The sequence below is a fragment of the Pinus tabuliformis genome, chromosome 2_1 (genome assembly GCF_031772625.1).
Source record: "Pinus tabuliformis cultivar Carrire ecotype Pingquan chromosome 2_1, CPIR1, whole genome shotgun sequence".
Lineage (NCBI taxonomy): Eukaryota > Viridiplantae > Streptophyta > Pinopsida > Pinales > Pinaceae > Pinus > Pinus tabuliformis.
Window position 1 is genome coordinate 978,605,073 of NC_142299.1, and position 27,212 is coordinate 978,632,284.

A 27,212-nucleotide genomic window follows, 5' to 3' on the forward strand; every position below is an offset into this window, starting at 1 on the left:
GTCCATGGCTATGTTGAAGAATTTAGTGTGCTATTCCTATTTTCCACCCCGACGCTGGCTCTTCTCTAACAAACTGCTAAAAAAATATTTGCGTCCAGCTAGAGAGCTGCCCAATGAAGGTACTGAGCTACTCCCTCTGCCTCTGGAATCACTCGATCTGGAAGGATCAAATGTTTCTACCCCTTTCCTGAAACAATCGGTCTTTCCTCAAGCAACTCGGTCTCTTGGCAAAATATTGCACTGGCCATGGGAATTTTGGCCTGCTACCCTTGCTGAGCAGCGAAATTTCTTTACTTCGTTTACCTAAGCTCTCCGGATGATCAACTGTGCTCGGATACCATGTGAAATTTTTATCTATTGCAACAACTATAAATTATTCTTCTAACTGAAAATTTAACTATGCAGTTTATTTGCTACGACAAACAACAAATAAAATCGCAATTGCAATTTTCACCATAAAAATACTGCTGAAAATAAAACACTGAAAACTAAGAAATTCTATCACGCATACGAGAATTTTGACATAGTTATTTTTTGACAATTGTCCCTGAAAAACCCAATGTGAGAAAACTGGTGCAACAAATGAGTGTTTTATTAGTATTCTTCAGCAACAATTATGAGTACAATAATTTAGATGCTCAACTAGAAATCTAAATTGAGGAAAATATTGACAAAATTATTGTGAGAATTTTCTCTCACCCCACAACTATTTTCTGCGACTGAAATTGCTTCTCTAGCCTCTACGCTGAGCTCCCTGCGTCACCCTCTGCACAAAGCTTGCGCTGGCCCTCTGAGAATTTCGGCTTTCCTTCCTTTTCCTCTTCCGGGGACTGGAAACCTTCCTCCTGGAATGTTGCTTCCCTCCTCTTCCACCTGCTACTCACCCTTTGGCTCTATCTTCTCTTTTGAGCTACTGCTATTGAGAAAATCGAACTGCCTGGGCAACTGAGAATCTACACTAGTGTAATCTCCATCACCACATCGACTTACTCTTATAATGCACTGCTGGAGCACCAACGGCCAAGATTAAAGCATGATCGATGGCTAGGATCATCTTTGGATCGATCTGTGTGAGTTTCTATATGATTCTCGCTTTGACTTAATTAATACTAATTAATTAACCATATTCCCTAAGTTTAGACTTAGGAAATATTTAAAAACTGGTTAATAATCTAATTAAGTCATTTCTAGGCATAATTTCCAAAAATGATTTCTGGGTTTTGGAGATCTCATGTATTCTAGCCTCTCCGCAAAATTTCGTGGCTAGAACACATCCAATGCTACAAAAACTAACAGGAATGACCATAATGGAAGAGATAAAAGAAGAAGAAGAGACGGTCCAAGTGTTCATGAAGAATATCGTCGTCAAAAGAAGTCAAGATTCTCCATGTATGAAAGTAATGTTGCAAATCAATTCAAATATATTCTTATTTTTGCCCTTACTAGTTCATCTCCTCCAGATTCGTGGGATAGTTGGTTGATTGATAGTGGGGTCAGTTATCACTTATCTGGTTATAAGGAGGTTCTCTCTAATTTGGCAGAGAGGGAGTGAAATTTGAAAATCATTCTTGGAGATAACTCCACTCATCTCGTTAAAGGTTTGCGTCTGTCAAATTTCATATGAATTCAAGAGAATCTATTTTGCTCCATGATGTAATGTATGTGCTAGGGTTAAAGAAGAATTTGGTGTCAATATCCGTGTTGGAAGACAAAGCAATTCGATCTGACTGATCAACTCTGTGTGTGTGTTTTAAATGACTCTCAAGCCTCCTTAAATAATCTTCTCGTTGAAATTCAACGACCCATATTAGAAGCTAATCAATGGCTAATATCATTTCTGCTTGATCCTCATCTTCTTCTAGAAGTTACACCCCCAGTTAGATTAATACCCATTAATTTTAATTTCCTAAGTTTATACTTAGGGACCGATTAAAAATAATTAATTATTTTAATAAAATTGTCTTCGGATGGAATTTCCAAAAACATTTTTAGGGTTCTTTGGAATACATGTCCCCAAGCCTCCCGCAAAATTTGAGACTTAGAGCACATTCGATGCTACCAAAAATCAACATCTACAGGGTTACTGGAAGGCCACTTCTAGCATTAGTCCATGGTACTAATCATCTAAGTGAGCTATGGCACCGAAGATTTGCCCATCTACATTATGATGCTCTTCCAAAATTAGAGAAATTGGTCTCAGGGATTCCCAAGGTTCAAGCCCAACATGGTAGAGTATGTCTAGGTTGTGCCAGTGGAAAGAAGACAAGGCGACCATTCCCCTCTAGCGAGAACAAGTCAAATGACATCCTCCATTTCATCCATTTCGATATATGTGGTTCGATGCCTGTACATTCTGTTGGTGGCCATATCTACTACATCACATTTATTGATGACTTCTCAAGGAAGACATGGGTATATTACTTGAAGCACAAGGATGAAGCCTTCGAAATGTTCAAGGAGTTTGAAGCTTTGATCGAAAATCAAACATGGAAGAAAATCAGAATATTCAGGTCCAACATTGGTGGAGAGTACACATCAAAGGAGTTCATTGATTTTTGCAAGAAGGAAGGTATCAAGAAAGAAACGATTGTGCCTTATACTCCCGAACAAAATGTAGTGGCTGAAAGAAGAACAAGTCCATTACAGAAGTTGCTCGTGCCATGCTCCATGATTAAAAGCTATCGAAGTTCCTTTGGGGAGAAGCAACAAATGCCGCTGTATATGTTCAAAACAGGGTACCTCATCAAGCATTGGACAACAAGACCCCCGAAGAAGTATTTACAGGTGTCAAGGCCGATGTTGGTCGTCTTCGTATCTTTGGCTACCCCGTATATTTTCATGTGCCAAATGAGGATTTGGTGCTGTTCCCCTCAAAAAATGCTGAAACTCTGGAATCAGCCTCTGCTCAATAAACCCAAAAAAGCCCAGAAAGCTTTTGTAAAATAGCTGACCCCCGAAAATCACCCCCTTGGGGATCTATGCAATCCCTCAAGGCTCTGCCCTGCTCCTAAAGAGAATTCTCCAAAACTCTATCCGGAACTCTGCCAAAATCCTCCAATATGCAAGCGCTGATCCCTTGCTCAATCTCCAAACTCAAATCCTCCACAAAAACCCAATCCGGAGCTCCTACCAAAAGAATTGCGTCCTCCCCTCTCAAGACTGCGCAGTCATCAAAATACTCAGCTCCTCCTCAACTCCAGAAATTGCTCCTCCTGAAAAATACTGATGAAACTACCTTGCTTGAGCAGGCACTTGAAGTCCCTCGGGGCTAAGGGTGAGATCTCCGAACGGAGACACTCGATGCACTAAACAGTGCTGCAGACAGGCTAAACAGCCAGCGTGCTCTAAGTCGAAGTGACTAGCTCAAATGCAACATAATCGAATGACAAAATGAGGGGGCTCCTCTCTCCTTTATAGCATTGGCCTCTCCCAGTTCTAAGGCTCACCTCCTCCAACGTAATCCCCTCTTGCCACGTGTTCCCTTTCCATCTGCGCAGTCCCTCCAAGTGTCTGTGTGGGCCCCATCTCTTCGTGGTCCTTTGGCTCCCCTTGGCTCCCCTTTAAGTCACAACGTTGTGCTACTAGGAAGTGACTTTTATTCTAAAAGTGAGTTATGTCCTCTTGTCCTCACCTTTTTATTTACAAATAACTATAGAAGGCAAAATCGAGCAAAATCAAATATTCTAAGTAGCCATGGCTAATTAGAAATATTACAGTCTCCCTTGGCAAAATGTTGCTTGTCCTCAAGCAACTGAAGTGATGGATGCTGCAAAATTTTCTCACTCTCCCAAGTGGCATCCTCATCCGGTAAATTCTTCCACCTCACCAAGAATTCCCGGACCGTCCTGCTCCGTAGCTGCCTCTCCCTGGTATCAATAATAGCCTCTGGCTGCAACACCAAATGCCCCTCATCATCCGTGGGTGGTAGCTCATCTGTCACTGTCACATGCTGTCCCAATGCCTTCTTCAGGCATGATACGTGGAAAACGTTATGAATCTTGCTGCCTTGGGGCAACTCCAACTCATATGCTACCTGTCCAATCCTGCGTATCACCCTGTATGGCCCATAAAAGCGGGGCTTGAGCTTTTCAACCCCCTTCTGCTTCAGTGACGACTGTCGGTATGGCTGTAATCGTAGGTAGACCAAGTCCCCTACCTCAAACTGTCTCTCCACCCGACCCCTGTCAGCATACAGCGTCTGCTGGTTCTGCGTTGTAGCCATGTTATCCTTGAGAGCTCGGAGAATATCCTGACTCTCTTGGATCCAAATCTTGGCTCTCGGAGCCTTGCTAGCACCAAACATCACGTCAGCAAAAGATAAAGGATGATATCCATACAAAGCATAGAATGGTGACATACTGACGGACATGTGATGTGTAGTGTTGTAACAGTACTCCCCCAGATGTAGCCACTTCAGCCATGCTCGTTGCTGTCCGCTGACATAGTTACGCAAGTAGCCCTCCAACACTTGTTAACTATCTCTGTCTGCCCGTCCGTTTGTGGGTGATAATTGGTACTCGGTGTCAACTCCGTCCCCACCAACCGGAAAAGATCCTGCCAAAATCCGCCCATGAAACGGCTGTCCCTGTCACTGGTGATGGTCTTGGGAAGACCATGTAACCTGAAAATCTCTCTGAAGAACAGCTCGACCACTTGCGCTGCTGTGCAGTGTGTGGATATGGCGAAAAAATGTGAGTACTTTGTTAGCCAATCAACGACAACAAAGATGCAGTCTTTGCCCTGTACCATGGGCAACCCTATGACGTAGTCCATCGAAATACACTCCCATTTCCCCTTCGGAATGGGAAGAGGCTGCAATAGTCTTGCTGGATGGTTCATCTCCCCCTTGTTCCTCTGGCAAACATCGCACTCCCGGACATGCTAGAGTACGTCCTCCTTGAGGCCCTTCCATGAGAACCTCTCTCTAATGGCCCTGTAGGTTTTGGTAAACCCCTGATGACCTGCCAATGGTGAATCATGTGACGCCTGAAGTATCTTCTTCTTGAGCTGAGACCCCTCAGTCAAGAAGATCCGGTCCTTGTAGTAGATGATCTCATCGACCACCCTGTACTTGTCATCCGCCACCTGCCCATCCAGAACCTCACATGCAAATCTGTCCTTGGAGTACTCTACTAAGAGTCGAGCCCTCCAGTCTGCGTCCAAGCTCATAAGAGACAACGTGGCTGGCCTACGTGAAAGGGCATCTACTACCACGTTGTTCTTACCCTTGACATACTCAATGTCAAAGTCATATGCTTGGATCTTGCTGATCCACTTCTGCTGCCTCTCCTGTAGCTGCTTCTGCTCCAAAAAGAACTTGAGGCTGTTGTGATCAGTCCTCACCCTGAACCTGTTACCCACCAAATACTGCCGGTACTTAGCCAATGCATGCATGATGGCCAGCATCTCCTTGTCATATATAGAATACAACCTCTCATGCGGAAGGAGCTTCCGACTCTCAAAGGCTATAGGGTGACCTCCCTGCATCAACACTGCGCCGATCCCCTCTCCCGACGCATCACACTCCAAAACAAATGGTTGCGTAAAATTTGGCAACACAAGCACTGGGCAGCTGCTCATAACCTCCTTGAGCCTGTCAAAGGCTCGCTGCGCTGTATTCGACCAACTGAATGCCCCCTTCCTCGTCAAATCTGTCAGGGGTGCAGCAAGCTGTGAGAAACCCTTGACGAACTTCCGGTAGTAAGTACAAATGCCAATGAATCCTCGAAGTTCCGTCACGTTTCTCGGCTCCGGCCAATCTCTGATGGCCCTGATCTTCTCCTCGTGGACCCTCACTCCGTCCACTCCTATGATGTGTCCCAAGTATAACATCTTCGTCAACCCGAACTCACATTTGGAGAGCTTGGCATAGAACTGCTGCTCCTCCAAGATGCGTAATACTGTCTCAATGTGCTGGAGATGCTCCTCCCAAGTCCTGCTGTAAATGAGGATATCATCAAAGAACACCAACACAAACTTCCTTAAGTGACTGCGGAAGATGTGATTCATGCAAGACTGAAATGTAGCTGGGGCGTTGGTTAGCCCGAAGGGCATCACCAAAAACTCAAAGTGCCCATAGTGACACCTGAAGGCGGTCTTGGGAATGTCCTGCTCCCTCACGCGAATTTGATGGTACCCAGATCTCAAATCAATCTTTGAGAAGAACCGTGCTCTTCTCAACTCGTCCATCAACTCATCGATCCTAGGTATGGGGTATCTGTTCTTAAGGGTCTTCTTGTTCAGGGCCCTGTAGTCAATTCCCATCCTCAATGTGCTGTCCTTCTTCTTCACCAACACCACAGAAGAAGCAAAAGGACTCGTGCTCGGCCGAATGTGCCCAAGAGCCAGCAACTCCTGAATGGCCCGCTCAATCTCATCCCGATAGGCCTTGGGATGCCTATAGGGGGTAGTAATCACTGCCTGTATGCCCTGCTCAAGCTCAATGGTGTGCTCAAACCCCCAGTCCAGTGGCTGTCCCGGTGGAATCTCCCCAAACACTGTGGCATATTGGTCAAGGATGGCCTGTATCTCTAGGTGCACCGTCTGCCCTATAGTCCCTGCCTCTGATGCAAGCAGCGCCATTGCCCACTCTATGTCTACCTTCCGGAAGACTGCCTCCATCCGATGAGCTGAAACAGTTTGAGGTGGGTATGTGTGCTGTCCCTGTATCTTCTCATGCCTCCTTGTCTTCTCATCATCCCACTCCATCTCTAGGGCCTTCCAATCTGTAGTGACCTTCCCTAGAGTGATGAGCCACTGAACACCTAGTACTATGATGGTGTCCGGAATATTGACCACGAAGAACTGGTTAGTCAGTGCGTAGGTGCCCATCGTCACTGATAACTCTGGAACATAACGAGCACACACCATGGTTTGATCTCTTGGGACCAAAACTGAAAATCCATCGAAGCTCTCTGTCGGTATACCTCTCCACTCAACCATTTGTGCATCGATGAAGTTGTGGGTGGTCCCACTGTCAACCAAAACTGATACTCGCTGGCCACGTACTGTCCCCCGTACGCGCAACGTCAAATACTTGGGAACTCCTCGCAATGCTGCAAGGGCTCCTCCGGTAGGTGCAAAAGCTGCACCACCTGCTGGTGGTGGTGGAGGCGGTAAGGGACCCTGCATGGCATGACTATCTCCTGCCTCCACATCATCCTCCTCATCTTCTTCCCCGCTGCTCTCGGAGAAGACCTTAATAAAATGTGCTTTGCCAGCAGCACATCTATGTCTTGGTGCCCACGGCTCTTGACAGGTGAAGCACAACCGCTTCTTCTTCAACTCCCTCCTGGCATCATCATCAATCTGTACTCGTCCTGGATTCCCCTTCGGAGGCGGAATCCTCACACCCTTCCCTTAGGCTGAAAAGCCTGTCACTATGGGTAAGGTGTCCGGGTCCTGGGTAAGACATCCTGTAAATCCCGGGTCCTGCTAATAGCATCCTGAAGGGTGGTTGGTCTAGTGGATCTGACTAGACCCCGAAGTGGCTCTGCTAACCCCTCAACATACATGTAGATCCTCTGTGCTGTGGATAGATTTGGCACCATCACTGAAACCCTCAAAAAGTCCGCAATGTAGGTCTCTGAGCTCCCTGTCTGTTTGAGCCTCGTCAGCTCAACAAAGTGTTGTTCCGGATCCCTCCGGTCAAACCTCTCCATCAATCTCCTGGTGAACTTGGCATACATTGTCACTGTGGAATGCTCGAGTGTAACCATCCCATGGAACCACCAATCCTGGGCCTCACCATCCAAATGTAATGTCGCCAGCTTGATGGCCTCTGTCTTCGACATCTGGTTAAGCTGGAAATAGATGTCCAACTTCTCCACCCAAGACCTTGCCGAACTGTTTGATGAGCCATCAAACATAGGCAAGTGAAATCTACTAGCAGTGCGGTGGGTGTCTCCATCATGATAATGCCGGTATCCTTTGTGATGGTCGCGGGGTCTATTATCCCGCTGGAGCTGAACAAAGTCTTTGAATGAGAGAGCATCCCTGAACTCCTGCCCATAGGCTTGGTACTCTGCAAAATAATCGCCCATATGACCGGGCTCTGCCTCCTGCTGTGCTCCGGCCCCCGTATCTGCTCCTAGGAAAGTGGGCATGGTAGAGCGTATAGGGGCATGTGAGGCCACTTGCTGAGTAGTATCACGCTGAGTGGCACCCTGCTCTGGCAAATGGTGAGATGCACCCGATCCCTCTCCAACCTGGAAAACCCGTGGGCTCTCACGCTGTCTAGCCTCCACTGCCGTGAATCTCTGCCCCATCACCTCGATCTGCCTCGACAGATCCTGCACTGATTTGAGGAGCATGTCCGCAAATTTCTTCCCGTCATCATCTGCCATCAGATTCTCCTGCTCTGCGTCCACCATAGGCTCCTCCTGTCCTGCGTCCACCACAGGCTCCTCCTGTTCTGCGTCCACCACTGGAACACAGTCTCCCTCTCCGTAGGTGTTCTCCAACCTACGCCCAGCGTCTCTGTATCTCCTACCTCTGTAACAGATGTAGGGCTTTTCCCCCGGTGTCATAGATTGCTAGCTCCACAGGCTGAGCCAGATCTATGCTCTGATACCACTGTAATATCCCCTATCAGGGGTATCCCTCAAACACAAGCAATATAGTAGCGGGGTGCTCAAAGAGATAAAACAAAAATAACAGTAGTGCAACATACAATAATGTATCTATGTTGCAGGAAACGTAGGGGGGGGCCTGTTTCCGGTTGGAAACTGGGACGAAACGCGGAAACGCGTTTGGTACGGCCAGGAAACGCGTTTCCGGCCGTACTGCCACGTTTCCCGAAACGGAAACGTGGCAGTACGGCCGGAAACGCGTTTCCCGGCCGTACAGCCCGCGTTTCCCAATTGAATTGTGTTTTTTTTAATTTTTTTTTTTTTTCAAATTTGTTTTTTAATTTTCTAGATGGGTGTCTAAAGTTATAAAAGTGAATTTTTGCCCTAGTGTTGATATGCAGTTCATGGTAATGTTAAATTCGTAAAGTAAAAGTGATATTCTCCTTTATTTTTCATTTTCATCATTTTACTTAAATTTTTAACATTACCATGAAATGACTCAGGATGTTTGAGAGTGGTTTCGCCCTCATTGGATTTCATATGGAGAAAGTAGAATTTTAGATCTCACTCAAAATCCAGCAGACTTATTTGTTTTTCAGGATTTCAGAATTGGGGGGATTGCAATGTTTCCATTGGATTTTATCATGTACTAGGGTATGGAACTTGTATTTAATCAAGAAAACCAAGCCCTCTATGCCGGGGAAACTCCCAATAATCAAGATCATGTAGGGTACTAGGGTATGAAACGTGTATTTAATCAAGAGCACTAAGGTCGTTCGACTATGTAGGAGGAGACTCCCAATACAACAGTGGTCCTTCTAAAGAATGGGATGTGGATGCAGAAAATCCTGATTTGGATCTCTCTCTTGCAACCTTATAGTCTTTATTGTACTTGCAGCCTCATATATTAATATAAATAAAGGCTGATTTTGAGATTTGGATATCTAATAAAGGTTGCTTTTGGATATTCCGATATTTTTATTTTCATTATGTGATCATTCATGAGTAAATGTGATGTAAATTAAATCTTAATGTTTAAGTGTAATAAATTATAATGTATCATTTATGCTTTATGATTGCACACACACACACACACACATATATATATATTTAAATATTTTCTATATATATATATATTCGCGTTTCCCCGTTTCCAAAATTTGGGGAGGTCGCGTTTCGTATCGCTTCCCGTTTCGGAAACTCATACCCGTTTCCCCGTTTCGTGCAACTTAGTAATGTATATATGGAATATAAGCAATTATTCGAGAAATGCAGAGAGAAATGCTAAGCCATTTTATTATACTGAGTAATGGAAAGAGTACAAGAGGTGGTCAGACAGGTAGCACCTCGACTTGCACAAGGCAAGTGAAGAAATACACTCAGAATGGTAAGGAAATGGCCTCTCTCTGAACTGTGTCCAAACTGCTAGAGAACTGCTGTGCTGCTGCTACTGCTAGAATCAAATGAGGATTTGGGGCTGTTCCCCTCCTCAGAAAATGCTAAAACTCTGGAATCAACCTCTGCTCAATAAACCCAGAAAAGCTCAGAAAGCTTTTCTAAAATAGCTGACCCCCGAAAATCACCCCCTTGGGGATCTACGCAATCCCTCAAGGCTCTGCGCTGCTCCTGAAGAGAATCCTCCAAAACTCTATCCGAAACTCTGCCAAAATCCTCCAATATGCAAGGGTTGATCCCTTGCTCAATCTCCAAGCTCAAATCCTCCACAAAAACCCAATCCGGAGCTCCTACCAAAAGAACTGCGTCCTCCCCTCTCAAGACTGCACAGTCATCAAAATACTCAGCTCCTCCTCAACTCCAGAAATCGCTCCTCTTGCAAAATACTGATGAAACTACCTTGCCCGAGCAGGCACTCGAAATCCCCCGGGGCTAAGGGTGAGATCTCCGAACGGAGACACTCGATGCACTAAACAGTGCTGCAGACAGGCTAAATAGCCAGCGTGCTCTAAGTCGAAGTGACTAGCTCAAATGCAACATAATCGAATGACAAAATGAGGGGGCTCCTCTCTCCTTTATAGCATTGGCCTCTCCCAATCCCAAGGCTCACCTCCTCCAACGTAATCCCCTCTTGCCACGTGTTCTCTTTCCATCTGCGCAGTTCCTCCAAGTGTTTGTGTGGGCCCCATCTCTGCGTGGTCCTTTGGCTCCCCTTTAAGTCACAACGTTGTGCTACTAGGAAGTGACTTTTATTCTAAAAGTGAGTTATGTCCCCTTTTCCTCACCTTTTTATTTACAAATAACTATAGAAGGCAAAATCGAGCAAAATCGAATATTTTAATTAGCCATGGCTAATTAGGAATATTACAGAAAGCTTTTCTAAAATTGCTGACCCCCGAAAATCACCCTCTTGGGGATCTACGCAATCCCTCAAGGCTCTGCGCTGCTCCTGAAGAGGAACCTCCAAAACTCTACTCGAAACTCTGTCAAGATCCCCCAATATGCAAGGGCTGATCCCTTTCTCAATCTCCTAGCTCAAATCCTCCACAAAAACCCAATCCGGAGCTCCTACCCAAAAGAACTGCATCCTCCCCTCTCAAGATTGCACAGTCATCAAAATACTCAGCTCCTCCTCAACTCCAGAAATCGCTTCTCCTGCAAAATATTGATGGAACTACCTTGCCCAAGCAGGCACTCGAAGTCCCCTGGGGCTAAGGGTGAGATCTACGAACGGAGACACTCGATGCACTAAACAATACTGCAGACAGGCTAAACAGCTAGTGTGCTCTAAGTCGAAGTGACTAGCTCAAATGCAACATAATCGAATGATCCAAATGAGAAGGCTACTCTCTCCTTTATTGCGTTGGCCTCTCTCAAAACCCTAAGGCCCACTTCCTCCAATGTAGCCTCTCTCTTGCCACGTGTCCCTTCTCCATCTGCGTAGTCCCTCCAAGTGTTTGCATGGGCCCCTTCTTTACGTGGTCCTTGGGCCCCCTTGGCTCCCCTTTAAAGTTACAACGTTGTGCTACTAGGGAGTGACTCTATTCATAAAGTGAGTTATGTCCCCCTTCCTCACTTTTTTTTATTTATAACTAACTATAGAAGGAAAAATTGAGCAAAATCGAATATTCCAATTAGCCATGGCTAATTAGGAATATTACAGTCTCCCCCGACAAAATGTTGCTTGTCCTCAAGCAACTGAAGTGATGGATGCTGCAAAATTTTCTCACTCTCCCAAGTGGCATCCTCATTCGGTAAATTCTTCCACCTCACCAAGAATTCCCGGACCGTCCTGCTCCGCAGCTGCCTCTCCCTGGTATCGATAATAGCCTCTGGCTACAACACCAAATGCCTCTCATCATCCGTGGGTGGTAGCTCATTTGTCACTGTCACCTGCTGCCCCAATGCCTTCTTTAGGCATGATACATGAAAAATGTTATGAATCTTGCTGCCTTGGGGCAGCTCCAATTCATACGCAACCTGTCCAATCCTGCGTATCACCCTGTATGGCCCATAAAAGCGGGGCTTGAGCTTATCAGCTCCCTTCTGCTTCAGTGACGACTATTGGTATGGCTGTAATCGTAGGTAGACCAAGTCCCCTACCTCAAACTGTCTCTCCACCCGACCCCTGTCAGCATACAACTTCTGTTGGTTTTGCGCTGTAGCCATATTATCCTTGAGAGCTCGGAGGATATCTTGACTCTCTTGGATCCAAATCTTGGCTCTCGGAGCCTTGCTAGCACCAAACATCACGTCAACAAAAGATAAAGGATGATATCCATACAAAGCATAGAATTGTGACATACCAATGGACACGTGATGTGTAGTGTTGTAGTAGTACTCCCCCAGATGCAGCCACTTCAGCCATGCTCGCTGCTGCCCACTAACATAGTTACGCAAGTAGCCCTCCAACCACTTGTTAACTATCTCCATCTGCTCGTCCGTCTGTGGGTGATAACTGGTACTCGGTGTCAACTCCGTCCCCACCAACCGGAAAAGCTCCTGCCAAAACCCGCCCATGAAACGGCTGTCCCTGTCACTGATGATGGTCTTAGGAAGACCATGTAGCCTGAAGACCTCTCTGAAGAACAACTCGGCCACCTGCGCTGCTGTGTAGTGTGCGGATATGGCGAAAAAATGTGCGTACTTTGTCAGTTGATCAACGACGACAAAGATACAATCCTTGCCCTGCACCATGGGCAACCCTGTGATGAAGTCCATCGAAATACTCTCCCATTTCCCCTCCGGAATGGGAAGAGGCTGCAATAATCCTGCGGGATGGCTCATCTCCCCCTTGTTCCTCTGGCAAACCTCGCACTCTCGGATATGCTGGAGTACGTCCTCCTTGAGGCCCTTCCATGAGAACCTCTCTCTAATGGCCCTATAGGTTTTGGTAAACCCCTGATGGTCGGGCAATGGTGAATCATGTGATGCCTGAAGTATCTTCTTCTTGAGCTGAGATCCCTCAGTCAAGAAGATCTGGTCCCTATAGTAGATGATCTCATCGATCACCCTGTACTTGTCATCCGCCACCTGCCCATCCAGAATCTCACATGCAAATCTGTCCTTGGAGTACTCTACTAAGAGTCGAGCTCTCCAGTCTGTGTCCAAGCTCATAAGAGACAACGTGGCTGGTCTACGTGAAAGGACATCTGCTACCACGTTGTTCTTACCCTTGACATACTCAATGTCAAAGTCATACGCTTGGATCTTACTAATCCACTTCTGCTGCCTCTCTTATAGCTGTTTCTGCTCCAAAAAGAACTTGAAGCTGTTGCGATCAGTGCTCACCCTGAACTTGTTACCCACTAAATGTTGGACACAGATTGTCATTGATGTCAATATGGCAATATTCAAGAGGAGGAGACAGAGCATATCGGAGCCAAGAGGAGCAGACCATATCGGAGGAGCCACATATATCAGAGCAAGAGGAGCCATATCGGAGGAGTGCCAGAGCAAGAGGAGCCATCGGAGGAGCTATCGGAGCATATCGGAGCAAGAGGAGCCATCGGAGGAGCAAATGAAGCAAACAGAGCCATATATGCCTCAGATAACATTATCGGGAGCTGTTCGGGCGATCAAAACCCATATATGCCTTCATTAATACTATCGGGAGTTGTTCGGGCAATGGAAACCCACATATGCATGTATTAATGCTATCGGGAGTGTTTGAGCGCCCAAAATCTACATATATGCATTTATAATAATCAAAGGCCTTTTTCCTTTTTGGCGGAAACAACACAAGTTAAATGTGTTTCGGCACATATGGACCCGATGGCATATATATATATATATTTCGCCAAATCGGCGATCGGGGAATGGAGAATGGAGGATGCGATATGCGATGGACGCAATATGCGATTTAGCGCTGACCGTCCGATTTGAAGGAATAATGGACGGCGGAGATCTAATCGGCAATCGGCATATATATGTGCATTGGAGGAGTGGAGCCTTTTGGAACTGCCGAAGTGAAAGCTCCGAATTAACGGAGCCGAAATATTATGAAGCCAGTATAAAGTAGATCGGGTCCGGAAAGGGCCTTCAGCAGTGCAAAGTTCCGACTTCCGGAGCCGAGTCCCTTATCAAGTGGAGTGTAAAATCATATCGGGTCCGCAGAACTCTTGTATCGCATCGGAGCAGCGGAGGTAGCGATCGCCGAAATCATCCGGAGCCGAAATCATATTAGAGAGCAGCCTAAAGGGAGATCGGGTCCGCTAAACCTTCGCGTTACAAATCCGTCGAAGTGAACCTGCCGATATCCCGGACCCGAATTCAATATAGAGACGGGAGTATAAGAAGGCATCGGGTCCGCGTTCTGTCGGAGGATCGGGACTATTGTTTACAGCGAGTGCCGATATACATCGGACCCGAAACCAACATAGAAGGGAGTCTAAAAGGGCATTGGGTCCGCACCTCGTTGGAGGTCAGGACTTAAGAGTTATTGCGACCGCCGAAATCCGGACCCGCCGATAATTGTAAAGGCGAGTGCATAATAATTGAAGTCCGGCATTTGAATTAGAGCGGGGGTTTATAATGTTTTCCGTGTATTATATGATACATGGCCGCGGGGTTAAGGTATATATTAAAGCGCTCGGTGATGGTTGATTAAAGCGCTCGGTGATGGGTGATTAAAACGCTTGGGTGGTGGCTTCCGATGCGTGATTAAAACGCTCGGGTGGTGGCTTCCGATGCGTGATTAAAACGCTCGGGTGGTGGCTTCCGATGGTTGATTAAAACGCTCAGGTGGTGGCTTCCGATGGGTGATTAAAAGCACCGATAAAGCCTGTAAAGAGAAAAAAAAAAGAAAGAAAAGAAATGGAAGCCGAAGTGTCAAGCGATCAAGTGAGGAGGAAGCCAAAGAGCCAGCATGTAAGAGGAAACGAATGGACAGGGGCATGGAGCATATAAAAGCAGCAAAAACAGAGAACTGTTGTAGTCGTTCGTGGACGGTATAACCTGAGCATGAGATAGTGAAAGCAGCAGAAGAAAAGGGGGCAGCAGAAGCAGTGGAAACCTGAAAAGAGCGCAGCAGCACACCAGTGTATACCAAAGAGGTTGGAGCCTCAGAATAGAACAGGATTGAAGTCCTTGGGAGTTGGTGCTCCTAAGTCCAAGATTGGTGTCTTGGCAAAATAGAGTTGGTGCTCAGGAGGTTGGAGCCTCACCAAAGTCCAAGTTGGAGCTTGGCAACCAATTGTGACAATCTATTTATTGTATTCATTTTACTGCACAGTTATATTAATAAAAGCATTTATTTCTGCTGTTCATTTTGTGTTTCTGAACATATATGTTTTAACTACTAAAACAATAGTGAGAAAAAGAAATACTGATTCACCCCCCCTCTCAGTATTTCCAACACTAAATACTGCCGGAATTTGGCCAATGCATGCATAATGGGCAGCATCTCCTTGTCGTATATAGAATACAACCTCTCATGCGGAAGGAGCTTCCGACTCTCAAAGGCTATAGGGTGACCTCCCTGCATCAACATTGCGCCGATCCCCTCTCCCGACGCATCAGACTCCAAAACAAATGGCTACAAAAAATCTGGCAATACAAGCACTGGGTAGCTGCTCATAACCTCCTTGAGCCTGTCAAAGGCTCGCTGCGCTTTATCCGACCAACTGAATGCCCCCCTCCTCGTCAGATCTGTCAGGGGTGCAGCAAGCTGTGAGAAACTCTTGACGAACTTCCAGTAGTAAGTACAAATGCCAATGAATCCCCGAAGTTTTGTCACATTCCTCGGCTTCGGCCAATCTCTGATGGCCCTGATCTTCTCCTCGTGGACTCTCACTCCGTCCACCCCTATGATGTGTCCCAAGTACAACATCTTCGTCAACCCAAACTCACACTTGGAGAGCTTGGCATAGAATTGCTGCTCCTCCAAGATGCGCAACACTGTCTCAATGTGCTGGAGATGCTCCTCCCAAGTCCTGCTGTAAATGAGAATGTCATCAAAGAACACCAACACAAACTTCCTTAAGTGACTGCGGAAGATGTGGTTCATGCAGGACTGGAATGTGGCTGGGGCGTTGGTTAGCCTGAAGGGCATCACCAAAAACTCAAAGTGCCCATAGTGACTCCTGAAGGCAGTCTTGGGAATGTCCTGTGCCCTCACGCGAATCTGATGGTACCCAGATCTCAAATCAATCTTTGAGAAGAACCGTGCTCCTCTCAACTTATCCATCAACTCATTGATCCTGGGTATGGGGTACCTGTTCTTCAGGGTCTTCTTATTTAGGGCCCTGTAGTCAATGCACATCCTCAATGTGCCGTCCTTCGTCTTCACCAACACCACGGAAGAAGCAAAAGGACTCGTGCTCGGCCGAATGTGCCCAAGAGCCAGCAACTCCTGAATGGCCCGCTCAATCTCATCCCGATAGGCCTTGGGATGCCTATTGGGGGTAGTAATCACTGCCTGTATGCCTTGCTCAAGCTCAATGGTGTGCTCAAACCCCCGGTCCGGTGGCTGTCTCGGCAGAATCTCCCCAAACACTGTGGTATACTGGTCAAGGATGGACTGTATCTCTGGGTGCACTGTCTGCCCTATAGTCCCTGCCTCTGATGCATGCAGCTCCGCTGCCTACTCTACGTCTCCCTTCCAGAAGACTGCCTCCATCCGATGAGCCGAAACAGTCTGTGGTGGATATGTGTGCTGTCCCCATATCTTCTCATGCCTTCCTGTCTTCTCATCATCCCACTCCATCTCTAGGACCTTCCAATCTGTCGTGACCTTCCCTAGAGTGGTAAGCCACTGAACACCCAGTATCATGTTGGTGTCCGGAATATCGACCACGAAAAAGTGGTCAGTCAGTGTGTAGGTGCCCATCGTCATTGATAACTCTGGAACATAACGAGCACACACCATGGTCTGATCTCCTGGGACCAAAACTGAAAAGCCATCAAAGCTCTTTGTCTGTATACCTCTCCGCTCAACCATTTATGCATCGATGAAGTTGTGGGTTGCCCCACTGTCAACCAAAACTGATACTCGCTGGCCACGTACTGTCCCCCGTACGCGCAGCGTCAGATACTTGGGAACTCCTCGCAATGCTGCAAGGGCCCCTCTGATAGGTGCAAAGGCTACACTACCTGCTGCTGGTCGTGGAGGTGGCAAAGGATCTTGCACGGCATGACTATCTCCTACCTCCACATCATCCTCCTCATCCTCTTCGCCGCTGCTCTCGGAGAAGACCTCAATAAAATGTGCTTTGCCAGCAGCACATCTGTGTCCTGGTGCCCACGGCTCCTGACAGGTGAAGCACAACCGCTTCTTCTTCAACTCCCTCCTGGCATCATCATCAATCTGTGCTCATCCTGGATTTCCCTTTGGAGGCGGAATCCTCATATCCTTCCCCTTAGGCTGGAAAGCCTGTCTTTGGGGGTAAAGTGTCCGGGTCCTGGGTAAGGCATCTTATAAGTCCCGGGTCCTGCTAATAGCATCCTGGAGTGTAGCTGGTCTAGTGGATCTGACTAGACCCTGAAGTGGCTCTGCTAACCCCTCAACAAACATGTAGATCCTCCGTGCCGCTGATAGATCTGGCACCATCACTGAAATCCTCAAGAAGTCTGCAATGTAAGTCTCTGGGTTCCGGGTCTGTTTGAGCCTTGTCAGCTCAACAAAGTGCTGTTCCGGATCCCTCCGGTCAAACCTCTCCATCAGTCTCCTGGTGAACTCGACATATGTCGTCATTGTGGAGTGTCCGAGTGTAACCAACCCATGGAATCACTAGTCCTGGGCCTCACCATCCAAATGTAATGTCGCCACCTTGATGGCTTCTGTCTTCGACATCTGGTTAAGCTGGAAATAGATGTCCAGCTTCTCCACCCAAGACTTTGCCGAACTGTTTGATGAGCCATAAAACGTAGGCAAGTGAAATCTACTAGCTGTGCGGTGGGTGTCTCCATCATGATAATGCCGATATCTTCTGTGATGGTCGCGGGGTCTACTATCCCACTAGAGGTGAACAAAGTCTCTGAATGAGAGAGCATCCTTGAACTCCTGCCCATAGGTCTGGTACTCCGCAAAATAATCGCCCATATGACCGGGCTCTGCCTCCTGCTATGTTTCGGTCCCCGTGTCTGCTCCTAGGAAAGTGGGCATGGTAGAGCGTATAGGGGCATGTGAGGCCACCTGCTGAGTAGTATCACGCTAAGTGGCACCCTGCTCTGGAAAATGGTGAGATGCACCCGATCCCTCTCCAACCTGGAAAACCCGTGGGCTCTCACGCTGTCTAGCCTCCACTGCCGTGAATCTCTGCCCCATCACCTCGATCTGCCTCGACAGATCCTGCACTGATTTGAGGAGCATGTCCGCAAATTTCTTCTCGTCATCATCTGCCATCGGATCCTCCTACTCTGCGTCCACCACAGGCTCCTCCTGTTCTGTGTTCACCACAGGCTCCTCCTATTCTGTGTCCACCACCTGAACACAGTCTCCCTCTCTGTAGGTGTTCTCCAACCTACGCTCAATATCTCTATATTTCCTACCTTTTTAACAGATGTAGGGCTTCTCCCTCGGTGTCATAGACTGCTAGCTCCATAGGCTGAGCCAGATCTATGCTCTGATACCACTGTAATATCCCTTACCAGAGATATCCCTCAAATACAAGCAAACTCCAACTAGAGAAATAACAATAGTGCAACATACAATAATGTATACATAGAAAATAAGCAGATACTCGAGAAATGCAGAGAGAAATGCTAAGCCATTTTATTATACTGAGTAATGGAAAGAGTACAAGAGGTGATCAGAAGGATAGCACCTCGTCTTGCACAAGGCAAGTGAAGAAATACACTCAGAATGGTAAGGAAATGTCCTTGCTCTGAACCGCGTCCAAACTGCTGGGGAACTCCTGTGCTGCTGCTACTGCTGAAATCAAATGAGGATTTGGGGCTGTTCCCCTCCTCAGAAAATGCTGAAACTCTGGAATCAACCTCTGCTCAATAAACCCAGAAAAGCCCAGAAAGCTTTTCTAAAATTGCTGACCCCCGAAAATCACCCTCTTGGGGATCTACACAATCCCTCAAGGCTCTGCGCTGCTCCTAAAGAGAAACCTCCAAAACTCTGCCCGAAACTCTGCCAAGATCCTCCAATATGCAAGGGCTGATCCCTTGCTCAATCTCCCAGCTCAAATCCTCCACAAAAACCCAATCCGGAGCTCCTACCCAAAAGAACTGCGTCCTCCCCTCTCAAGACTGCGCAGTCATCAAAATACTCAGCTCCTCCTCAACTCCAGAAATCGCTCCTCCTGCAAAATACTGATGGAACTACCTTGCCTGAGCAGGCACTCGAAGTCCCCGGGGCTAAGGGTGAGATCTCCGAACGGAGACACTCGATGCACTAAACAGTGCTGCAGACAGGCTAAACAGCCAACGTGCTCTAAGTCGAAGTGACTAGCTCAAATGCAACATAATCGAATGATCAAAATGAGAAGGCTCCTCTCTCCTTTATAGCATTGGCCTCTCTCAAAACCCTAAGGCCCACCTCCTCCAACGTAGCCTCTCTCTTGCCACGTGTTCCTTCTCCATCTGCGTAGTCCCTCCAAGTGTCTGTGTGGGCCCCTTCTCTGCGTGGTCCTTGGGCCCCCTTGGCTCCCCTTTTAAGTTACAATGTTGTGCTACTAGGGAGTGTCTTTATTCATAAAGTGAGTTATGTCCCCCTTCCTCACTTTTTTTATTATTTATAACTAACTATAGAAGGAAAAATTGAGCAAAATCGAATATTCCAATTAGCCATGGCTAATTAGGAATATTACAATTCACTACTTCAACATCCTTGGACTTTCACAACTAACAGCTATACCTATGTTTAGCGTTAAACATGTAGGAATGAAAGCCATAAGTTTCATGCACAATCAATACACGAAAGATTGATTTCCAATTATTATGCTTAACGTTGCTGGTACATGGATACCTATATAAATCATGACTTATGTTATGGATGTGAAAATGAACTCACAAATATATTGGTTAAACATAGGCAAGTATGTTATGTGAACTCAAAGATCAATATCATAGATGAGAGTTTATTAAAATGCATAGAAAATCGTTATCTGAATACAATTGATTTTGAATATATCGATGCATATGTTATAATTTGTGGGCAAGTGTTTACATTGCAGATAGTATCATTACCAAACCGACTACGTGATGACAAAACTCCAAGAACAATTGAGGCTCAATGAGATTTCATGATAGGGTATTGACCCTAATTCTACTAGGAGGGGTGGAGGTGTTGCCCACCGTTTATCCTCCAAAACCTGTAGTCATGGGAGGACTGTGTGAGTCACGCTCCCCTAGACGTGTGATGATGACTGTCGGATGCCTACTGAGAGTTTATGAATGGTTAGGTCAGTATAACTGATGCCATGGCATACTCCAGTAGAGGATGGATAGGATGGGAGTGGAAGAGGTTAGGAAGGATAGGATGATTTTGTAATAGCTTGGGAACCTCGTTGGTGCAAGGCATGACCATTAAAGTTATAAACCTAGAAGTAATTAAAAACACCAATTATAATAGTGTCCTCTCATTAAATAAAAATTTAACTTCGATACGCAACCCTAACAAGAATATACTAATCGCTAAAATAAGTATTGATATATGATTAAAAAAAAAAAAAACTTCGGAACAAAGTTTTTTGAAGGAGGGGTGTATGTAAATGACCCATCTTTAATATAGAGAGCACAAGAATATTAGCATGCCTACAATGCATGCATATGATAGCTACATATGCATGTATTGCATGTACTGCACTATTATATATATTTTAAATTAACTATAAATGTTGAATATCACGACACTGCTTCAGATAGAAGTTACACCCTCACCCATCACCAAACATATTGCTTAATGCGCCATAATTAAGGAGAAAATACCTTAAATAATTTCAAGGATATAAATTTAAAAGTATAAAGTAAATATGGTTATATATTTATATATCCCATAATATTAATAAATTATACTAATAAATTATCAAAATGTGAAATTAAATCAAAATAAAATACATATTATAAACTAAGGGCATTTATATAAAATTAATAAAAATCCTAAAGGTAAACTTTATACACATGTCAATATCCCTGTAGTTTTGGATGAATAGAGTCACACGTTGCAAAGGAGGAAAGGTGTCACCATGTAGGGAGGGGTGACCGCTAAGAAATAATATACATAGATGGAAGGGGAGCATGAAATGGGGGGGAGGGGGAAATCAGTTTTTGGGGAAAAACAGAGGATTGCCTTCACCTTTGGAATAGAGTGCAAGGAGGAGGAAATTCAGTGAATGGTGATAGAAAATAAATCTGTTTGAGGGATGAGCCAGGGGCTCGATTTTGAACTGTAAATTGGGAAATTTTGAGCTGTTCTTGGAGTTTTGGGCACGGGGGCCAGTGGACTTCCATTTCAAAGTCCTCTGGATCTGGGAACCACAGAGGTTGATCCCAGATAGGCAGGGAGGAATCGGTTGGTTTGGTAAACTCAGAGCAACGTGGACCGACACCAGATGGAAGAATCAGGTACGCAATTGCATTTAATTTGAAAGAATTATTCAGTAGAGCAGACAGCTGGACAAGAACTGCAGCAGAGTAGACAGATTTTCAGCAAAGCAGAAAGGTTAGTATCCATTAGATTAAATTTCTTTAAAATTCTGTATTCATTATTTCAGATTCCGCTATTTAGAAATTAACTTATAGTTCAGGTTTTCACAAGAACTCCATTAAAAATATTAATTATTTTAATATCTCTTTACCGGGTAGAATCTGCCCAAACCATTTCTGGGTCTTGGAGATCTCAAGTGCTTTAGCCTCTCCACCAATTTTCTTGGCTAGATCACATCTATGCTACCCCAAAACAACGTCAATCTTAGGAAAGATTTTGACTGCAGCTTCCAACCATAGGATGTAAACAAATTTAGTCCAAGCTGATTTTAAGGAGGAAGACTTAGTTCCCCAAATGATGGAAGAAATGGATCCTGGAAACTGGAAGTCCCTTCCTTCCAACATTGGGTAGGAAGAGGCCAATAGTCATCATGTCTTTCATTAATTTCTATGTTTAGTAAAGCAATTGGAATTTTAGGTGTTTTTTTTGAAGTTGTATACCTTAAGGAATTCTGGGTTGTATTAACTGTGTACTTTCGCTAGCTCTGTTTGCAGCATATGGGAGATGCCTATGTTATTTGAAAATTCAGGACAGCTGTATTTTGAACTTTTGCTGTTTATCCTTGCTACAGCTTTTATAATATAAATTTTCCCAGTTTCAATTTAAAAACAAAATCCATATCTATGTGATTCCAGTTCTCGCAATGTTTAAGGGACCTTACTATTCAATTTCATGGAAAAACACAACAAAACAGTGCAACTAATGATGCACGTATTGAACCATTGGTACATCTAACATTCAAAATAAGAGGAGGCGAGGATTGATCCTCCCTCATTCACAATCATCCAACTCACTGGGATGTTGGTGTTACACTGAATCACTCATTATGCAATACTCACGCAACTAACTCTTAATATTGTATGATGTAGGAATGAATGCTTACACCTTTACAATCATCTAACTAGACAATGCTTTGGGATTCCGAATGATATAATTTCAGCTGAGTTTTTTGACATACTATTGCAGAGTTGGACTCTGACAAGGAAGAATTTTTGAAAATGTGCAAGCGACTTGAGTACATTTTTCATTCTTGGTATTTGGAACAGTTTGAAGATCTGATGGTATGACAGTTTTAAGTACTATTTGTCTTCTGTTGCATTACTGTAATTTTTTATTGTGAAGTTAAACACTGGATGCTATTGAAGCTTGTATTTTATTTTATGTTATTTTGAAAAACAACTTTCTTTTGAATTGTTGTGAATGATTACATTAAAAACTTGCAGTACCCATCTCTGTATAAACTCAATAAAGCTGGCATTTCCTTTCTTGTACTTATTTCTGGTTCATTGTAAGGGGCCTGTTTTGTTGTTGGTGCAGCAATTGTACTCTCTATTTGATCCTTCTGGTGGAGCTGAGAAGCTGCAGCAACAGAATTTAACCCCAGATAATGTGGACAATCTTGAACAAAACTTTTTGAAGAACTTATTTAAGGTGAGAAGTCCATTAAGAGATGTTCACATGAAAGGTACCTTCAATATTTGTGTTAAAACACATGGTTTAATGCTATTTTTGTTCTTGGAATAAAGCTATGCCTTGCCTATTTAGTATTTATTGATCAATACAACTTGAATGAGAAGAGGAACAAGTATGCAATTTCATTGTCAAAACAATCTTTTCAAAACAGTGAGTGTATGATAAGTATTAACCCCAAAATAGTCACTATCGTATATTTTGTTTTAAAGTGACTTGTTGAATTTTCACGACCTTGGGTCTAGATTAGAGTATTAAAATCACTGATGCTGCCAAATCAAGAATCTCAACCAAAAACTATGCACAGCAGAAATATAACGCAGTGAATCACATATGCACAATATACTCAGTTTTAAAAAAGATTGTACAATATTGTACAATCCCAATCTTCGTTATATTAAACCAAATTCTGAATAATACAATAGTCTATGGTATACAAGATACAATGACAAACTTTGCTGCAGCTTCTATGTCGTATCTTGTCCTGCCGGTCCTTCGCTTCTGTACTGCTCACTAGTAGTGCCTTAGTCCATCAAGGCATCTACACATCGAGACTCCAAGAGGGCTGCCTCCTATCACTGCTGCAAGTCACATTTGCTACAATGAACACGGGCTCATCAAACTGCTCTTTGGGTAGGCCTAATTCCTGAGCTCCAATCTGCTAGGCTAGCAACAACTTTCGTCCATCAAAGTGTTGCACTTCGGCACCTATCTTCACCCAACCTTCAGCTGCTCTTTGTCCTTCAAGATAGCTCATCTAGGGTTACTTTGGGTAGCCAACTCGCTGCTCTCCAACCAGCTTTATGACACTGTAACGAATAAAATATATAAATAATATAAATATAATGTAAAAGATAATAATCATAAATAATAGTTAGTTAAGCTAGTAATTAGGTTGAAGAGGCATGTCTAATAGGACATGACTCTTCATGAAGAGACACTTGCTTGGTATATAAGCAAGCCTCTCGTTCTCATTTGTAAATCATTCATTATCATTCTTATTCATTTTATTTAATATAATATTTATATCCTCAATGGATATCTATATATTCCATGTTTTTTGGAGTAATTAATTTGTAGAAGGAACTTTGTTCGCTTCATTTGGTATCGGAGCCACATTTGGCTGATCACGAGGCCTTTGGCTATCAACCTATCATCAACCTTGTTGCTGTCATAATTGAAGCGATTCACCACACGTTTGGAGATTCTCCATTTTTTAGGTCTTTGGCCATTTGCTACTATTTAAAAGAAAATAATAATAATAAAGAATAAAGAAGAAGGGTATATAAAAAAAGAGGAAAGGAAATAATATATTCTAAACAAACAAAAAAAAAGTGAAATATATATATATATATATATATATATATAAGGTTTTACATTATTGATAAAAAGTGCATAATAAAGATAAGCGGGAATCTTTTCAAGTATATTTAAGACTTTTTACATGGAGAAGCCCATGGTTTTAGAAACCAATGGTAATTGCCCGTGGTTTTAGAAACCAGTGGTAAGTTTTACATTTTACGTGGAGAACATTAACCGAGGTTTTAGAAACAACCCATGGTAATTGCCCATGGTATTTTAGAAACCAATGGTAATTGCCCGTGGTTTTAAAAACCAGTAGTAAGTTTTACGTTTTATGTGGAGAACATTAATCAAGGTTTTAGAAACAACCCATGGTATTTTAAAAGTAAAAGATATTTTGATAACATTGGAGAAAAAAGGTGTGATCTAAATAATTTTAATCGTCAAATCTGAAGATTGTGACCGTACACGTCTCATCCAAATTTTCTCAGGAAAAAATATTATTATAATAATAAAAAGGGATACTATATAAGCCTTATATAGTTACATATAAAAGGAAAAGTGGGTCTCCAAAAAGTATATATAAATTTTATATAATTATAATTTTATAATATATATAAATTAAAATTATATAATATATATAATTTATAATTATATATATTAATTTTTTTTTATTATTATATAATTTTTTTATAAAAAGAGAACAAAAGAAGAAGAAGAAGAAGAGAATATTTGAAATATATATAAATATATATTAATATTAAATTTTTAAAAGAGAGAAGTAAATTTAAAAAAAAGAAAAAAAGAAAAAAAATGGAATCCCTGAGTTGGGAACAAAAACAATCAATCGCAAGAGATATAGAACAACTAATTATAAGAATGGAGCGACGGGTTGAGGAGAGAAAGAGAATGAGTTCCTTATTCGATTCTCTATATCCATCATCACTTCCACAGAATGATGTTATCCAGTGTACCGAAAAAGTGCAGTTAAAAGATCAAGAGAATGACAAAATAGCCAAAATTCAACAAAGCAAGGAAGTGTTAGAATGCGAACATAAAAATCTTGTGGATATACATTACAAAGAAATAATGGAAAAGGATGAAGAAATTTCTCGTCTCAAGGACCACGTCGAAAAATTACTGGCACAAGTGAAGAAGACTAAAGTTTCAAAGAAAGAACTCAAGCAGCATTTATCAGAACAAGAAGAGGAAAATTTGCGTTTAAAGAACATTAATAAAAATTTATTAGAACAAATCAGAGATCTAAAAGATGAAAAACTTAAAATTCAAAACACTGAAAATAAGGTTGATAAATCAAAAACCAAAGAACTTTTACGTTTGAGAAACCATAATCAAAGTCTGCTCAATCAAACTAAGAAACTTAAGGAGGATAAGAAAGCATTAAAAGATAAGTTGGAACAAGTCACTCAAGTAGAAGTATCAGAATCTCTATTTGCAACCGTTCAAGTTGAAAATAAGGGAACGAATACTGACCCCATGAATATGACAACTCAAGAAGACAAGTCAGTTGAAGAAACGGCACATGTAGATGTTGCAGCTCAGATAATAGACATCCCAAGTGAATGTTCCATAACCAATTCAACAACATCTTCGCCAGAAGAAAATCTAAAAACTTTATATCGACATCCGAATCATGAGAGTAGACAACTCAACCATGCTACGTATTAGGACCATTCAGACCAGAAACAACAAATTGATATTCTAGATAATAGTGATGTAACCTCAATACAGTGTTATGCTAACAAGTCGTTACAAAATTCCAGTGATCAGAGTACTATACAGAAGATTAATCTGGGATGGTCTGATCCCTTCTCAGTGCGACAATTCTGTTTGTCTCTAAGAAGATCATATCAGCTTGTATCGACGAAGATGACTGTTCCAAGATAGAAAGACGCTTGAAGCCGAAAAAGATATCAAGCCTTTTGTCATCAACAAGCTTTGAGGACAAAGCTTTTTGAGAAAGGAGGCAATGTAACGAATAAAACATATAAATAATATAAATATAATGTAAAAGATAATAATCATAAATAATAGTTAGTTAAGCTAGTAATTAGGTTGAAGAGGCATGTCTAATAGGACATGACTCTTCATGAAGAGACACTTGCTTGGTATATAAGCAAGCCTCTCGTTTTCATTTGTAAATCATTCATTATCATTCTTATTCATTTTATTTAATATAATATTTATATCCTCAATGGATAGCTATATATTCCATGTTTTTTGGAGTAATTTATTTGTAGAAGGAACTTTGTTCGCTTCAGACAGCCAATCTCGTCACTGCTGAATCTGCTCCTAGTATGATGCTTCGCCACCGCGGAATGTCATACGCTTGGCTTCAGCAAGCTGCTCAAAACATGATCCAAACATGGTCAAATACCTTGACTCAATACACCTCCAAAACACTGTTGTTTACACCTTGCTGCAATGTTGTAATACTGCACCATTGGTTAGGGCACACCACGCTGCCCTCAACCTCCACGCAGCTCAACGAAACAGCCTCCAAAGACTGTGGTTCATCCTAGAAGAGACCCTCCATGCATACACTGCCTTATAGGGCTGCTATCCTCCCTGAATGCAGCTCCTAAAGGACTCCAACTGCTGGTTATGGCCTATGGCCTAGCCCAGCAGTGGACTGTAACTTTAGTCCCCTCAAACAGTGCCCCAATCAACCCTTAAACAACAGTCCCTTGCTCCTATTTTCTGGTTCCTCTTCTGCCCTGCAAACTGAGCCCAAAAAC

General features: G+C 43.5%; 1 protein-coding gene across 2 annotated transcripts in view; it reads left to right on the forward strand.

Moving 5' to 3' along the window:
* Positions 1-27,212, forward strand: part of LOC149203911 (uncharacterized) — a 392,823-nt gene that overhangs the window by 12,057 nt on the left and 353,554 nt on the right. For both annotated transcript variants that reach the window (XM_089403607.1, XM_089403608.1), the window contains exons 2-3: positions 22,648-22,742; positions 22,999-23,112. In XM_089403607.1, coding sequence (XP_089259733.1) covers positions 22,648-22,742; positions 22,999-23,112 — 209 coding nt within the window. The remainder of the gene's footprint in view (positions 1-22,647; positions 22,743-22,998; positions 23,113-27,212) is intronic.